The sequence below is a fragment of the Primulina tabacum genome, chromosome 2, assembly GCF_025594145.1.
Source record: "Primulina tabacum isolate GXHZ01 chromosome 2, ASM2559414v2, whole genome shotgun sequence".
NCBI lineage: Eukaryota > Viridiplantae > Streptophyta > Magnoliopsida > Lamiales > Gesneriaceae > Primulina > Primulina tabacum.
In genome coordinates, this window is record NC_134551.1 from 51,332,303 (window position 1) to 51,350,382 (window position 18,080).

The following is an 18,080-nucleotide window of genomic DNA, read 5'->3' on the forward strand; positions in this document are numbered from 1 at the left end:
ATTGAAACATTAATCCCAACAAGTTTGTGAACATGACCACTACTTCCCCCACTGTGCTCTGTATGCCTACGTATCCTTAAACCACTGCTCTATACACAGAATGGTAAAAAAATAAAGATAATACACCAAAAACACCACCTTCACTAATTAACTAAGTCAAAGTTTGAATATTATGCTTTCTTCTGGTGACTCTAATATAGCAGTAAACAGCAGCGAAAATGGCGGTGACTAGCCCCCCGATAATGACACCCCCACCCGCCACAGATCTATCCGAAGAGTGATGCCGCCCGATTTTCCTGCTCTCTGGAGCTTCCGCTGTCGCACTCGTTTCCGTCTCGTGATCATCCGCGTCGTCCTCCGATAAAGGCAGTCTCTTTTCTTGCGTTGGTGGATCCGCTATACTGTCCTTGGTAACCGGGTTTTGGAGCAGATTTCGGGCACCTCGGAGTGATTGGTTGGGCTTCGAATTTACTGGAGATGAGTCTGCCGGTTGATACAGCATCACAAATACTACTGAAAAGGTGATCAGAACGAGTAAGAATTTGGCCATTACTTGTTTGATGAATTGCCGATCACATATAGAAACAAAAACAGGCCCTTTTATTTTGGACGAAAGGTGTTTGGTTGGCTCTAGTTTATAGTAACGGGCAGGCGGGTGGTGTGAAAAATCTGTCAGCAAAGAACTGTGCTGTGGAAATCTGAGGCCTGTTAGTGTATTTATAGAGAAATTGCGTGGAGTGGTCTAAAGAATGTGCTAGCTGGTTCAATGAAAACAAGGTACCTTCCTAACATATTGCTATGACCAGTGGTCAGCCTTTACCTGTGTACTGTGTATTTTTCGACAAAACGCGTAGTTAATTTATGGCTTCTATCAGTTCTATGCGATTGCGACAGTTAGCTTTGTATTTTTTTAATATTAAAATTTATTATATAATGTTATTATTAGAAATGATAGGGTAAAAATCTATATTTATATTTATATTAATAAAAAATCTATATTTATATTATATTATATTATTACGTTCGAGATGTTTCGAATAACTAATTTTTGGTATTTTTTTAATAGTTATATATATTAATAAAATATTAAAACTTTAATGTAAGTCACATATAACTTAGCGGATAGAGTTTTTGTTTTTTAAGTAGTAAATTGTTGGTGACAAAAACTTGTGTGAGACGGTCTCACGGATCGTATTTTGTGAGACGGATATCTTATTTGGGTCATCCGTGAAAAAATATTATATTTATGCTAAGAGTATTACTTTTTATTGTGAAAATCGGTAGGGTCACAGATAAAGATTCGTGAGACCGTCCCACAAGAGACCTACTCATTGTCGGTTCAATTCCTACTTTGGTCTTTTTTTATCTTTCTTTTTTCTAGTTAGTTTTTTTTAAAATTTATATATCAAAATTATAATGTAGTCTCTTACTATTTCTTATAATTACATTCTGATCATCATTTAGATAAAAACCAAATAAATTATTAAAAAAATTATTATACAAGCACGCAACGCATGCGTCGGTGTAGAAATTATATATAGAATGGATCGAGTTTGTACATTGCACATTATTTAAGACGGCCCTATCTTTGCCAATATTTACTTAGAAAGGAGTCGGTGCTCCATTAAATCTTAAATATAATGCAGTTGGGGAGAATCTGTTTGCTGGGACAAAAAAGAGTGTCATATATCCATCGGAAAATTTCTCCCCGACACTCCATAAGATTGATGGTTAATCGGACAGGTTTTTTGTTAATAAACCGTCTCGGTTGGGACTTGGTTTTTTTCATGAGCCGCCCCTAGTTTCATGCTAATCGACCCGGTCTAATCGAGCTTAATCGTTAAGGCAAAAATTTGTGTGAGACGGTCTCACATGTCGTATTTTGTTAGACGGATCTCTGGTCATCCATGAAAAAATATTATTTTTTATGCTAAGAGTGTTACTTTTTATTGTGAATATCGATAGGGTTAACTCGTCTCACAGATAAAGATTCGTGAGACCGTCTCACAAGAGACCTACTCAATTGTTAATAACATGCATTTATTTTTGATTTTTCTCTATTACATGATTACTGATTTCATTGGAAATATATTATTGTAATGTTGAACGTCAAGAATAAATGGAGTTATCAATTTTATACATGTATCTCTAAAGAACTGTACGTTTATATATTTCACTCAATTAAATTTAATTATACAGCTTATTATATTCCGACCAGCAATCCTCTGTTGTCAAAATAAAAACAAAAGGAGAAACAAAAATAAATGAATGACAGAGAAGTGATTAATGGACAAGAGAGTCGCTTGTGAGTAGTCGAACGTTGCAGCTGTCATCTTGCGTAGGTTGTGACCCCATCTAATTAATTGCGTTTGAGTCAGTTATAACATATATTCAATGTATCAAATTTATTAGCTTTGTATACATGCAGAGAGAGAACGAAAATAGTTTGGAGATGGTGAAATTATACAGGGTTTTGTATGTGGAGCATAGGATGACCGTCCGTCCAAAAAGAAATTGGACCTAGACTCGATTCGTCCCACTCCAAAATCACAAGGTGCAATTTGGTTAAGACCCGCAAACCCGAGACAGTACGAGGGTTTTACGTACTAGCATTCGCTTTCATCCGTTTGCCGATTTCATTGAGAGTCATAAGACGAGGTTCAGTGTAGTTTCAAAATATGTAAAAGTCAATGCATTATAGTCAGGGATTCACTGATCGCTTACGGGTGAAGATTTCATGTGTGATCTGATTAGTTAATGTGCAAATAGTCTCTGGCCAGAACAAGACATGTGTTTCAGAGATTGCACATACGGTGTTACTATTATTACTTAAAGATACATCACGTCGTTATCGAATTCATTTGCAATGATTGATGTATCAATAGTTGCATATTCGATCGGAATATATGAGTTGAATTGATCATAATGTACAGTAACCATAATTTCCTGATAGGTGCAATCAGACTTGAGTTCTGACGTTTTTGATTAAGGGGTTAATGAAAATAATGAGGGTAATTAGGTTAAGCCCGAAGAAGAACAAATGTTGTTCCCAACCACAAAAGGTTATGAACCTACAGCTAGTTATATGTCTGAACCATTGTCACACAAATATTGGATTTTATGTAGTTTGATGGAAATCAAACAAATTGCTTATAAAATATTTTATAAGTAGATTTCATTATTAGAAGTTGTGAAGTTAGCTTAACTGTTAATTAAATGAGGATAGTTAAACTGTCTGTTTTAGTGAAAGAATTCACAAAACTGACATCGGTTGAAAATGGATTAGTGAAAAAACCGTACTCAATCGTGGACATAATTCGGAGAATTGAAGAATGTGTTTGATCCAGTTGATTATTAATATGAAAATACAAGAAAGAATATACCCACTCAAAATCTAGTACCAAAAATATTTTGAACTTCAAAATAAAAATTTTAAAACTTCCACCGCGTTTTGGACGTGAGAAAATAATATTACAACCATAATAACTACACAACCACGACAAAGTTCAAAAATTAATACATTTATCAAAGTTACACCTCATCCATAATAACAATAAATTAACAAAAAAAAAAATTTATTACATGTCGCAAACTATCAATTTATATCATGCATAGAAGAAAATTAACTTGATATTAATATTAAATATAAATATATTGTTAATATACATGTCGTCGCCGTATCAGAACATGTTTATTAAAAACAATGACTCGATTAAACCCGCGTTTGAATCTATTGACCGGAGCAGGTTTAATGCGGGAACTTGACCCATTGCTTCCTAAATATTGAATATTTACTTCTATTACATGCTATTATTTTTATTTTTAGTAAAACGATAAATAATATTTATTATATTTATTATTTGTGAGAGAGATAAATATCAAATATATTGAAAATAATATAATATATATTATCTAAAGGATAAAACGACGAATGCAAAGTGGTAGGACGAATGTTACTTTCATCAATTTCCAACTGCATGCATGCATGGCTGGCCAGCATCTGATCTTAATCATATCGGCCTGTAACCATTTAGTCATATATATTATATATCAATCATAATAAATGCGTGCTAATCTATCAAAAATATATATATGGTGGGTGAATTTTCTAATTTTAAATGTGATCTAATTTATAATATTGAAATTTATATGTGTGATGCTAACATTTTTCTAAATTATCAAGCTATGTTTACTCTTTTAAAAAAAATAAATGTAAACTATTATCAATTTTTTGATTTTTTTAAAATTTATTTTTGATGAACTTAAAGAATAAATATTGATTTTTCTTCGTCTCGTGAGTGAGTAGTTCTGCTCAACTACTTAGGGCATTCGCATCCGTCCACATTAATCTATGTTATTAACTTTCCATCTTCTCAAAAATTATGGGGTCCACGAGCCACATATTCATTACATTAACATTTTCCCATTATTAACACACACTCACATTCATTTAATATCAACTTTCATTATTTATGGGTCTCAATGTCCACTTACTCATTTTTTTTAATTTTAATTAATTCAATATCTTTCTAATTTTGTTAAAATTTTATAACAAATATTATTAAAAATAAATAGTATTATTATTTTAAAAATAACTTAATTTCAATATTCATTAAAATATTATTAAAAAATGAAAAAAATGTTGGACTCTTTTATTTAAACGGTTAGTTTGACATTATATTATAGTTTGGCATTATGACATTAAGTAAAAAAAATGTTGCACATAGCGACGGTTTGTGAAAAACCGTCGCAAGTAGTGACGGGTTTTGAGAAACCGTCGCAAGTAGCGACGTTTTTCAATTTGCGACGGTTTACAAAAAACCATCGTTATTTGCGAAATAATGCCGTTCATTCTGATGAATTTTTTGGCTGATATGACAGCCAAGATTAATAATTCATGCACCCACATTGATACATGAATATTAATGGGTGTTAATAATCACTCATTAATGCACCAATGTGAGTGCCCTTAGAAATGGATATCTTTTTTTTTTTCATCGTGACCAAATCTTCACATGATTTGATGCCAATGATTTAGACTATTAATTAAGTAGTACGTGGATTTTTTTAATATAGTGCACACGCCCCATAATAAATTGTGATTGTAAATACATACGTGCATACGAATTTAGATAATATACTGTGTTGAAGATATATCACAAAATGTTGTGCAATTTTTATACGAGATAATCACATAATTATCTCATTTATTTTGATAATTTTTTAAATTTATTTCATATCGTGTACTGATGTCCACAATATGATCATATGATCATTTCGTGTAAAAAATACATAACATCAAATGTTGTACTTTAAATATAACAGATGATCCAAATCTATGCATACTTAAATGGAAGACCCACCCCCTTGTCTGCACTTGATACTGAAAGATCCAAATCAAATCAAATCAATTTAAAAAAAAAATTGTTAACTCTTCTACTCAACTTGAATTATATATATTAGAATTGGATTCTAATTATCTCAAATGGTTTAATTTTTGCTCGAATTAGAGCTTAAATTTTTGAGTTTAGTTTGAAAGATTCAAATATATTGCTGAGTTATTGACTGAAAATAAATACTCAAAAATTTTGTTATATTTATTGAATGTATAATTGTATTATATTATCAATAAAATATTAATTAATTAGCATGGAATTTCAACATTAATTTATGGAGAGAGCTCTTTATTAAATAATACGATGAAATAAATAAAATTGGGTAAGGTGTGAATATTTTGATGGATTCAACTGGAAAAAAATTTGGTCCTTTCATACAAACATGTATATATTAATCAAAAAAATAATTTCAAAAGTGAGTGACCTATAAATATGATTTTATTTAGTACTGGCCTTACAAAGTGAAGGGGAAAAAGGGTTAATTAAACTAATCATAGAGGAGCCTATTTAATTATATAAAATTTTAAATATAAAACAATCGACAAAAAAACTCTCGTGAGAAGGTCAGTTTTGTGATAAAGATATCGATCGACATAACCCATGAAAAAATATTATTTTATATGATAAAAATATTACTATTTATGATAATTATGAATCAGATCAACATATTTCGTTGTTATAAATGTGAAACCGTCTCACAAGAGACTTGGGTAAAATTCGAACTTGTATAAAGTTATAACATTTAGTATGATATAAAAAAACAAAATCGGATCGTTGATATTTACATCAGAATCACTTTCCTTCGGACTTTTGCAAATTTTGACGACATTATAAGGAAAAACACATGATGAATCAGATTCCACTAAGCTTTAAAAGTGGACGGCATTAATGTAAAACATAACAGAGTCAAAACAAAAGCCCATACTCTACAAACCGCGGATGACTGTATGAACGTAAGATGCGCTGCTTGGTCTATGCAGTCACGATTTATCAGGTCTAGAACCTAAAAAATAGAGTCATATTCCAAAATGAGAACCCAGAGTCACAATTAAGAAGACTAAGATATTTATTTTATATTGTTTTTCTAATTTAATGGATTGCATGAAATTACCCACCTTCACTTGGGTTTGACCAAGGTTCCAAAGCGATAATTCCGACCGGTCCAATGAAAAGTGAAACCGGAATCGAACCGCTTGTATAAAGTTGTGGCACAAATTATTATAACAAGAGATTTAAACCACACAAAAATCTCGATTAGTTTGAAGTCGTTTTCATGGCATTGAGTCCATGAGATCTTGATGTGAAATATAAAATATGGAAGAACATATCAGCTCGATGCCTCATTGTCTCATCTTAGAAGATAATCGACTCATTGTGATATAGACGAGTAAATTGTACTAGACTGGATGTTCGAGCTTATAATCAAATCTTTCTGGAAATATGCATCGGAGTCCACATCAATTTTTAGCTAGGCACATTGGATTAACGTATGAAATTGTCAAATCATAGGAAATGGTTATTAACGCAATATCTACATAGCCAAGAGGTTTACATAATAATGATCAGTGAACATGGAGTTTATGTCAAATTACTTCCCACTTTACAAGTCTAACGGACATCCTTCATGCTAATACTAATGGTGGTGGTGTTCGCACTCCACTGGGGTAGACGGGAACCGAGCTTTGTCCGAGCAATAGTCGTAGACCATATGGTTAGCCCTCACCCATATGAGCTGGTGGGATTGATGTAGATTCAGCTCAGACATGGTTGGCTCGTCCCACCAATACTGTTTATCGCCACCACTGCTGCACTTTTTTATGTTCTCGGTCACCGACTCACCCTCGAGACATTGGCATCCATTGATTTCAAATCCTTTGTAGGAGGCTATAAAGGGTGCGTGTGCCCAATCTGTTTTGACTCTTCCACCTTGTGTAGCCCAATCATCAGCGTTCCATATTGAACTGTATACCCCCACTGGTTGGTCTTTGGGAAACGGTATGCCTTTGTGCTCTAAGTTAGAGTGTACACGCACTGGAGTTTCATCCACTGAGAATCTGCAAATATTTTAAATTTTGTGAGCAAACCATGCATATATCTGCACAAAAGATAAAGATTTCTTATTATCAAGCCCAACACTTATCAGAACACAAGATTCCTACTGCAATATGATCATCAGGCATATATTGGCGCATTACACGCACACGTGTGTGTTTGTGTGTGTGTGTCACGAAAGAGAGAGAGAGAGAGAGAGAGAGAGGTCTCACAAAACTTGGCGCTGGGTCCATGAAATAGAGTAGGAGTGAAAATCCTCAGAGGGATCAAACCAAAGTTGGAGTCTCTGTTCTCTGTTGCCAACTCCATTCACATAAACATTGGTTTGAACCAGGTAAGGTTCACCACTAGTGTTGCCTAAGAACTCAAAATCGAATTCATTGTGATAAGCTCCATCTGATGACATCTGCCCCACACACGCACACAGAACGTTATTTAATGATTCTATATGGCTAAAAAATAAAAGAAAGATAATTGATCTATTTTGTTTTTCCTGATAAATAAGCTGACACAAGTCAAAATTGAGAACGAGGATCCTTGCTAGCACTAGTTGCGAGTTCTTGCATAAAAAAGGCACTCGTACATGAAGGGGGACATGGCAAATCATACACTTCCTTATTACTTAAAGAGGAAGCCAGCTGTGATTTATACAGAATTCATGTACGTATATCATGTCAATATTAAATTTTTATCAACCACTGACAGAGTGAAATGAAAGTAGCAGTAAATGAACCCCCAGGCCCCGATCAATTATGAACCACGCATATTTTTTTTTCTTTGCTTATTTGAAATATTGATGCATGATTTAACAAATAAACTGAGACCGTAAACAAGAAAGTAAAGCAAAAATTTCATAAACATACATAGAAGGCAGTAACAGTCCCAGCGGATTCTCCCTCCACGAGCTTAATCTGAACTGTAACTTTCCCGTACAAATACTTGCTCTTTGATGAAAATCCAGCGCCTATATCATTCCAAGATTCAGTAAAACCCAGAAAACAATATACAGCTCAAGAATAAATTCTGAAATAAACGCAAGATCTCGAAATACTGTTAATGGCCTCTTATTTAACTCAGACAAAACAAAATGACATGTAAATGAAACTTAGCAACATCCCAAAACTTAAAATAACAAAAATCAATGAATGTACGTAGTACCAGAGTGGTTATCGAGTTTCATTTTAAGAAGCTCCCCTTCATAGCTGAAATGATCCAGAGCCCAACTTGGCTGAAAAAGATCATCAAATCTTGACGACCCAACAACAGAACCCACCAACGCAAACGCAAGAAAAACACCCAAGAAGTCTTTCCACATTTTGCCAGACGGTGAATTTGATAATCTCTATCTTTTCACCTCTGCGAATGAAATGCTTGGCAAGTGCAGTGGACGATTTGGGATGGTGGGGCTGGTCGTTTATATAGGGGAAGGAATTATTGATTATTGGGCATTTGGCTTAACTCGAAAGCCACTCGGCCACGTCAGCCGCATTCGCCGTACATGTCACACTTCATCTCAGAGTCTCGTTTTTCGATGCGCCATTTGCAAATCAAAGGCTGGTGAAGCCATTGCTCTTTGCCCCGTGTTTCGTTCTATGTCGAGGAGATGTTATCTATATTTTCATTGAATTTTAACATATGACATTTTGTATAGACATTGTGAGAAATACACAAGAATGAAGAAACTTATAATCATATCAAGTTATGTATGACAAGATCACTCGATAAAATATTAATAAGAAAAATATCGAACTTCTAATCGTTGTTCAAGTGCTCATCTTCTCAAAAAATGTAATATTTATGAGAAACAAAAATGACATAATAATATTCTTTGTAAGAATTATAGACATTGTATTTGAACAAAAATATTTGATTATCTCGAAATGATTTGAATAATAATTTCAAATAAAAACTACTTTGAGTAAAATTCATCGTCTTTATTGTTGAAATATTTAACTTGATATGCCGTAGATTTAAAGTATATTTGGATTCAGTCCATTCTAAGGCCATCCACAATAACAAAAATATTTTCTTCAAATATATGTGGATCTCATAATCCACACCATCAATCAAATATTTCTCTACTCAAATATCTCATATTTCACAAACAAATATCACACCAACCAAATATTTATGGGTCCTACTGTCGCTTTAATTAATATTTTTTTCATTTAAATAAAATCTTTTAACCACTTTAATTACTTTTATCTATTATTTAGTATTATATTTTTATTGAAATATAAAACTAAAAAGTTTATAATGATTATTTTTGAATAACTAATTTGTAATAAAATAAATATCTCGACCCACCCAAGCTCCTCACAATTGTGAAGAGCTTGGGTCTCGGCCTTCACAACGGCAAGCTCTTCACGAGATCTTCACGAGAGCTCGCGAAGAGCTTGGGTGAAGAGCTTGGGTTGAGGTGAAACCCAGCCTGACCAAAAAAAAAAAGTTCGACCAAAAAAAAAAAAAGCTCGACCCATCTCGATTAAAAAAAAAAAACTCGACCCACAAGCGCGTCTTAATCATGCTTGTTTTAAGAAATTAAAAAAAAATTACAATATCCGGTTACAAATTTGTAACCGGGTATTGTTGTGGCACACAAATCAATGGTGTGCAATGGTGAATATTTGAACGGAGAAGATATTTGGATGATATGTCTTGCATAATATTCACCGTTGTGGATGCCCTAATAAATCGAGAGAGATTGAAATAGTGGATTTGGAATTCATCATTTTATATATATTAATAAAAGAGTATGTCTTTTGTAAGACGGTCTCACAGATTTATTTCAATGAAAAAATTCAACTCAGTTTATTTTAAAATGAAAAGTAGTATTTTCAAAATAAAAATAAACGAATCGAATTGAGACGAATATTCATTTCACAAAATTAACTTATGAAACAATCTCATATTAATTTTGCGTCTAAAAAACAGAAACAAACATTAAATATTTTCATGTGGATGAACATGAATGTGTCGAGCTTGTATGTATGTTCAAAACGAAACGTCCGAATTGAAAATGCAAACAGCCCCGTCGAGTATTTGTTGGAAGTGTGGTGCTTTTTTTTTTTTTTTTTTTGTGGGGATTTGGGGCACACTTTCTAAGGACCAGTCGCTGTAGGGTAAAATGGAGGGCAGATCGCGGCCAATAGGAACTTCACACGTGGAACACCCAGCTGGACGATACTTTGTACAGTGATCCCTCCACTAGATATTAAAGAAGGGCCCATCCATCATTAATTAAATTTAAATTTTCAAATTTTACTTTAAAAAAAGTTCCAAAATTTCAAATAAAAAAAAATGGATTGTTCCGTTTGGTACTTTTTAAATTATTATTGCCTTCTCCATATGGCAAAGAAAGAATGAGACTCTTATCCCACGCTCACATGCACAAGTGCATATATCTTTTTTTTTTGCTTTTTTATGTATTTCTTATATTATAAAAATAGAGCATGTAAGACGTTTTGATGTGATAAATTATATCAAAATTTTATGTCGATTACACCTCCATATCATTTGGATAGATAAAATTCAATCTTAAACACTTTAACTTCCCTTCTCTGAATCCATTTTTCCACATTCTTGGTTTTTTTTGACTCGTCGATTTCATTTAAGTTTCTTCTTTATATCAACAAAACAATATCATATATTTAAAAATGATAATTTTTTGTTTAAATTTGTAAAATATAGATTTTGTTATCATTACATTGAGTCATTTAAGAGAACATTTATATCAAATAATCAATTTGTCTTTGTTTAATTATTTTGAACGAAAAAAAGACCAAAACTAAAAAAATCAAATCATTGGATATAAGCCAAACAATGAGTTAAATAAATAAAAATAAAATATGTCGATTTACATGAATAAAATTACAATTTTCTCTTAATTTACACAAGAGTTTTTTCTCGTCCATTAACAAACTTTTTTCTTTTCCATCTTTGCGCGAATTTTCTATGTAGTGCCTTATGTCAAATTTTAAAATTTTTTATCATTTTTTTACAGATATATTATATTTAGTAGCTCATAAAGTTTTCGCAAAATTTTTTTTAAAAAAATTATTTTATAAAAAAATTATTTTTATTTTACGTTTGATAATATTTTTCAAGAAAACAAAATGGATGAAACGTCAGAAATGGTTTGAAATACTGCACATCAAAATTCAAAATTAGAAGGGATAGCTGTGATTACTTTCCCAAAATGGTATAGTGATTTGGTGGTTAGGTCGATGCTACATGTGGAGGCAGTGTCCCCACATGATTTGGATGGACAAGATTCACACATATATGTGATTTTTAAAAAATTAGTGGACCCCATGTATGTGTGGCTAAATTTGGACCCTTGATTCTAGCATGGGAGTAGTGTCTCTACATGTAGGATGGAATGAACCGTGATTGGTGATGGTTGTGACAGTAGAGTGCACGTTCCATGTTTAGTTTCATAATATCACTTTTGCCAGAGAAATAGATGAGACTCAATTTTAATGACATGCACAAGACCAAAATTACAATTTACTCCTAAAATAAGTATTTACAAAGTTACTAAATCAAATCAATTCGTCCAATAATTTTCTTTTAAATTATTTATGTGGGTGTATTTGTTTAAAAAAAATAAACAAAAGGAATAAATCAAACTTGATATATACGAGATTAAAATTTTGGCTAGTTATTTCTTTCATTCTTTAACAAAAATATAAATTTTTAACTGTTTTTAATTAAGTGTTTTTATATGTAATTATTGAATGCAAAAACTTATGTGAGACGGTTTTATGAGTCGTGTTTTGTGAGAATGATATCTTATTTGGATCATCTATGAAAAAATATTATTTTTTATGCTAAGCGTATTATTTTTTATTGTGAATATCGATATAATCGACTAATCTCACATGTAAAAATTCGTAAAACCATTTCATAGAAATTTACACCATACTGATTTATGTTTCTTGAACAACAGCATTTTATAAATTAAAATTTGTACCGTATGTGCGATAGATATCTAACCGATCATAATAAGTAAAGATTTACCCAATCATTATCTAAAGTAATAATCACATGACAACACGATTATGGTATTGATATCTTTCAAATCTGCGTACATCAATTCACGTCTTTGTCCACAGTTACTCTTAAGTTGCTACTTCGATTGGTGTGCATGATGCGAACTTTGTAATTGGAAAATTTAATTTATATTTTATTTATATGAATTTTTCTCAGCTTCACAGCAATCATTGGCCACCAGCTTCCCCAAAGTCAGATAAGGGTCCTCCCTCTAGTCCCTTGCTTAATTTTATATGTACATGTCCTGAATCTGCCATATCAAATGTCTAATCTCTAATGTCAGATAGTATATAAAAATTTGCTGTGAGACGATCTCACGGATCGTATTTTGTGAGACATATATCTTATTTGGATTATCCATGAAAAAATATTACTTTTTATGCTAAAAGTTTTATTTTTTATTGTGAATATCGGTAAGGTTGACCCGTCTCATAGATAAATATTCGTGAGATCGTCTCACAAGAAACCTACTTATTTAAAATCGATTGTAATTATTTATTAAGATGGAGACTTGACTCAAAAAAACTTCAAGAATTAGTTTAAAACAAAGAATTATTCAAATATATATATATATATATATTTTAATAATTTAATTTAGTCGATGTGAGACATTTAATATTGTTAATTAAAACTTTTAATTGAGAGTTGATGAGTTTAGAATCGAGTCATGCAACAAGTACAACGAATTCGCATAACACAAAAAATTCAATGCAAACATTCCAATTATCATAATCTCATGATAAATTTCATATAAAATCTCGTGAGATAATCATTGTAAATATCAATGTAAAATATATTTGTGAAAATTACCACATCAACTAAATTGATGTGAGGTTCTTGGGTAGTTCGTTCTGAGATAAATTTTATTTTTGGGTTTGAAATATAATTCATGGTAGAAGTACTCGTAAACCATGAGTATGTCGTAATAAATAATAAGATCCACAATTGAGTTGGGCCCGAAAGTGAGCCCATTGAAGTGAATTTATTTCGCCCCAATTATTTGGGGTCCTCGAAACTTTAATAGATGAAAATATAAAACTTATTATACAATCTTCCGACTGATTCAATTTGTGAGATAGATTTCTTATCAAACTTAATTCATAAAAATATTACTTTTTATTCTATTTATTAATCAGGTCAACCCGTAACAAACATAGATTCGTGATATCGTAACACAAGAAATTCACTATGATGAAATTACTTTGTGTGATCAATTTGATTTAAGAATGGACCCTCAAGTATAAAATCCAAATCAAATGAAATAGAAAAAATTAAAGCTTGATTAAAAAAATAAAAGAAAAAAGAGTGATATTTAACCAAGGACTCCCCCTTATTTACGTTCCTGGTGCAGAATGTCGAGCCACCGAACTGATGCAGACCCTTCATCATACTTTGTCCGAACCTGACAGTAACGTGACGAGGGACCTGAACCCACTGCTAATTACTTATATAAACTTATCAACATTTTTTAAAGAAATCTACGGCCTTTTCTCGTCACTTTTGTCCACTGCCCAATGTTTACTTTCTTTTTTTTTTCTTTTTTAATTTAAAAGTGTTGCCTTTAAATGGCAAGAAGTGTAGTTGCTGGAATTGGAAATGCAAGTAGGACAGGATTGTTTCATCATATCCTAGAATAAATATGAATTATTGGATATATCACAAAGGATCCTTGGACTACAATTGTTATGATATAATTGCTAACTGAGTGAGTTTGGATTCAGAATCACTTGATTTCGATTTGATTCGTATCATCGTATGCACATTCCCGGTATAGGGTCTGATATTTACTATGATAACAAAAATACATGGTTTTCAAAATATGTACACACTTATGTAGAACATAGTAAATTTCAATAATATGGACAAAGTTTAGGTGCACATTTAGCTTTAGCTTTAGCGTGGCTTGGAAATCTCGATTTCACCATCTGTTCCATCTGAATTTGCATATTTCTGCAGTCTTTTTCGAGTTCCATCACCCTCCAGTGCATACCTTGTAAATGTGCTTTTATCTTCTTGTTTTCATCTGAACTATCGAGTTTCTTAGCAGAGAGCACAATCTGCTGATCAGCGCACTCATCTTTCACTCCCTTTCGTGATGTTTCGAAAGAAGTACAAGGGGAATCTGTGAAGGTGGCAGGGCTCGGATCTTGAAGCAATCCCTTTAGCTTGCACTGCTGTGAAAACAGGGCGTGGATAGCAGATTTTGATGGAAATTTGGTGTTTTGAGAGAGGTGGTTGAATGCTTCTGATGAGAGCTTCTCGTAGTTTAGCCCAAAACAGACTTCCATCTTCTGTTCTTCGGACAAACCAGAGTGAACCTGCATCAGCGAGAGCTTTTAGGCATTCGACATAACAACAAACAATTGGATGGACTTTGCTAGCAACTGCTTTGTATTCTTATTTTACAAAAAGATTAATCCAATCATTAGAAAAATCCCTTTCTCATTACTTCTAGGAACCTTTGTTAAATAAATTTTGACAATTTGACGTGGGATGGTATGGAAAATCCATACAACGTCTTCACAATCTAAAAGTATTTAGAGTGTACCTCAAAATACAAATTCAAAGCATGGTAAATTTCATCGCAAGAATCTCGAGCATAGTCTGGTAGGGCATTGATTAGGGCCAAGAACTTCAAAGGCTTCAAGTATGGATCTGGGGCAACTTCGAGTAGATATAGATCCATCAAACTTGCAACTTTTTTCAGTCTACTCAATGGCAAGCAACACACTCCTTTTCCAAGAAAATATTTCAAAAACTTGAGAACAAGATTCACATCATACAAGTGGTTTCTCTGGATTGGAGATCGAAGAAGCAAATTATCTAATGTAGCCTCATCCAATCGTGAGCCGATCATGCTCTCTAATTTATTCCTGCAGCATTGGCTTACGTTCATTTTCAGAGAAACTCGAAGAATCCCAAATAAACTCTTGTATGACACGGACTGTGTACCTAAAGAATAAAGCATCTCAACCACCATCTCGATGATTATGATTTTGTCATCCACCGAAGCAGAAGGAAATCTTGATTTTTGATAGAACAAGAGAAACCTACAAATGTTTCCATTGTCGAAATTCCTGGAGACCAACGACTTTACGATCATTTCAATCAAATGGGTGTCTAATGCCACAAGATCTTCAAACCACCATGAATCCCGGGACAAATTGTTCTTTAGGCCATCAGTGCTTCTTGTATCACAGGAAAATCTGAACCCAAAACTATCTGGTGAAGAAGTGGATGGACAAGAGCTCGTTTCGCAAGATGATGTAACCCTTTTAACTAGACAATCCAAGCACTTAGCAAGTGTACCGAACGAACAAATTTCAGGAAGTAGTCCCTGACACTGTTTTAAAGACACGAGAAGCTCCGACCAAGTCCAGTACTTGATCTCTTCAAGTGAGTTCTCAACTTGCTCGCAAAGATTTTCGGCTCCGGTGACAGATTTGTTCATTTCCATGAAGTATGCAGCACATGTGAGTTTAGAAAGATTGAAAGGATTTATGTTCACTTTTCCATTGTTGTAGCAGAACCGAGTGATGAGCTCGAAATTAGCTGCTCCTCCGGGAAAGTCGTGGAATATCACCTTCCGTTGGTAGCTCAAGCCTTTGGATTTGCCAAAAAGCTTTTTTATTCTTCCTGAATACGAAGATACAACTCGCTACAAGATTTTTTGCACAACAAAAACAACATCAGATGCAAAATCATGCATTGTTGGTGAAACTAATACAAGATGAAAGGATTAAGGGCTAGCAAAAAACATCGACACATGAACCGACATTAAGAAGGAACACCACAAAAGTAAGAAATAACGAAGTTCAAAACCACTCCAATATCTCTTAAAAAGAGCACATAATCCACATCAAATGGAGATAAAGGAAGTCAGTTCCCAAATGATCATGGAGTAATGACGAAACAAATCAAATCTATCAATGAAACTAAAAGCCAAACACAGAGATCTAGCAGGACTCGAGCAAAGCTTTTAAAAAAGACCATGTCTAATATATGATTCTGTAAAAACGTGAGCTTTGTAACCAAAAATTTACTTAAGTCCCACGTCTCAGACTAAATTATTGTATCAACCAAAGGGCAGTCGACACAATTTGCTGATAGGGCAGTCGACACAATTTGCTGATAGGGCACATGTGAAGTCGTTATGAAGCAATAAATGCGAGAAAGAAATAAGGCGAAGAGGCTACAGCCTTGCGGAAAAGGGAAAGAACAGTTTCAATCTAAAATGACATCAGTTCTGTAGTCCTTTGAAATATGTGAATGACGCAAAAGTGAAGGTGGAGACATTAAGTGCCCGTATAAAATAGGTGATAAAACGAATACAATAATTGGCTTAAATTTTACTCGATAACTCAATGGAACTCAGGGCTACAAACCAGAACTTTTAGCAGCGCATTTCAAGATGGTGCAATAAATACAGAACAACGTTAATGGCAAACAATAACTGTGAATTGATACATCGCATTAACTATGTATCCCAATCATTCTGCCTTAATTTATAGAAGATAAACTGACAATGATTCCAGATATATCTCCCGCTACACAAAATTAAATACCTTCCAAAGTCTTAAGAAAAAAAGAAGGGAAACTATGCAAGAAAGACAAAGATGAGCAGTAAAAGAAAAGAATTTTTGTACCGCATCCACAATGAAAATCTCTTCTCCATTAACATCCACTTGGAGTTCAAAATATTTATCCATACCCACATCCCCAAAGAACTACAAAGAGAAAAGGGAGACCCACCTCAGATCAAGAAACTGTTTTGGTACTCATCAAAGAAATAGCAAAAGCACAGACTTTCAAAGAGCCCAGTTGGAATAATATAGCAATGGCGAACGCAATATTCCGAGTAGGTGAATAAAGACAAACAGAAAAGGCTCGTCCTCGGTTTTGCAAAATGGTGGGTCAGTTAGTGCAGAAGCGGCGGTTTCTAGACTGAGACGACAGGAGTGTATGCGAAGCAACAAAAATGTGGGAACGCCCAGAAATTGACATTATCGAGTTTACGACGATAAAATAAATGGAGATCAGAGGTATGACAAAAAGAGTAAGACTTAGCAGAACCAAATCCAACAACATATTTCTGACATTCTTGCAAACTGTACTGTTTTAGTGTGGATTTTTTTTTTATTTTTTTATTTTTTTTAAGGTTTTCCATGACAAACTCCAACTAAAAGATAATTTGACATAAATCTTATAGAAAAGACAACAAATACTGAATGGATCATGCGGTGAATATCAATCCGCGTTATCCAAAACTTTACCAGTAGCCTGGAGCAAGCTTGGATTCTTATTTCTTTTGTTTGGACAAATCTTTTGTTGGGCCATAAACCAATGAATAATTAGGAGTAAACTTTGGCGTATTTTAATCCCCTTTAACGACTTCTCCTTGTAAACTGTCAAAAAGGTCAAGCTTGACATGAGAATTCTTTAATCCAACCCAATCTAATATAGGTTGCGAGTTAGAAGGGTCAGTCCCGTGGATCACCCATAAATAAAATTAAAAAATACATATAATTAATTGAATTTAATCATTTCATAAAAAATTTGATCAAATTTTTTTAATAA

The 18,080-nt window shown here is 33.2% G+C and overlaps 2 protein-coding genes across 3 annotated transcripts; both read right to left on the reverse strand.

The window, feature by feature from the left end:
• Positions 1-6,889: 6,889 nt before the first annotated feature.
• LOC142536745 (xyloglucan endotransglucosylase protein 6-like) lies at positions 6,890-8,857 on the reverse strand. Its single transcript, XM_075642052.1, has 4 exons — positions 8,607-8,857; positions 8,312-8,412; positions 7,661-7,854; positions 6,890-7,450 (listed from the first exon to the last, which is right to left on the reverse strand). The coding sequence occupies exons 1-4, from the start codon at positions 8,761-8,763 to the stop codon at positions 7,030-7,032; spliced, it is 873 nt and encodes a 290-aa protein (XP_075498167.1). The 5' UTR covers positions 8,764-8,857; the 3' UTR covers positions 6,890-7,029.
• A 5,259-nt stretch (positions 8,858-14,116) lies between these two features.
• Positions 14,117-17,626, reverse strand: LOC142536746 (BTB/POZ domain-containing protein At3g22104). Of its 2 annotated transcripts, none has more exons than XM_075642053.1 (3): positions 17,150-17,626; positions 15,052-16,161; positions 14,117-14,821 (listed from the first exon to the last, which is right to left on the reverse strand). In XM_075642053.1, exons 1-3 carry the CDS (start codon positions 17,210-17,212, stop codon positions 14,354-14,356), a joined length of 1,641 nt encoding a protein of 546 aa, XP_075498168.1. In that variant the 5' UTR covers positions 17,213-17,626; the 3' UTR covers positions 14,117-14,353. The 2 variants fall into 2 exon arrangements, with proteins under 2 accessions (XP_075498168.1, XP_075498169.1); XM_075642054.1 differs by having other exon boundaries at positions 17,256-17,625.
• Between the last annotated feature and the right edge of the window lie 454 nt (positions 17,627-18,080).

Bases quoted from the DNA above. Each gene is read 5' to 3' on its own strand.
- LOC142536746 (XM_075642053.1), bottom strand. From the start codon at position 17,212: ATGGATAAATATTTTGAACTCCAAGTGGATGTTAATGGAGAAGAGATT. The intron at 16,162-17,149 runs GTACAAAAATTC...AAAATCTTGTAG, and splicing joins AGATTTTCATTGTGGATGCG to CGAGTTGTATCTTCGTATTC. The intron at 14,822-15,051 runs GTACACTCTAAA...TCGCTGATGCAG, and splicing joins CTTTGAATTTGTATTTTGAG to GTTCACTCTGGTTTGTCCGA.
- LOC142536745 (XM_075642052.1), bottom strand. From the start codon at position 8,763: ATGTGGAAAGACTTCTTGGGTGTTTTTCTTGCGTTTGCGTTGGTGGGT. The intron at 8,413-8,606 runs GTACTACGTACA...GGAATGATATAG, and splicing joins GAAACTCGATAACCACTCTG to GCGCTGGATTTTCATCAAAG. The intron at 7,855-8,311 runs GTATGTTTATGA...TGTGTGGGGCAG, and splicing joins GGACTGTTACTGCCTTCTAT to ATGTCATCAGATGGAGCTTA.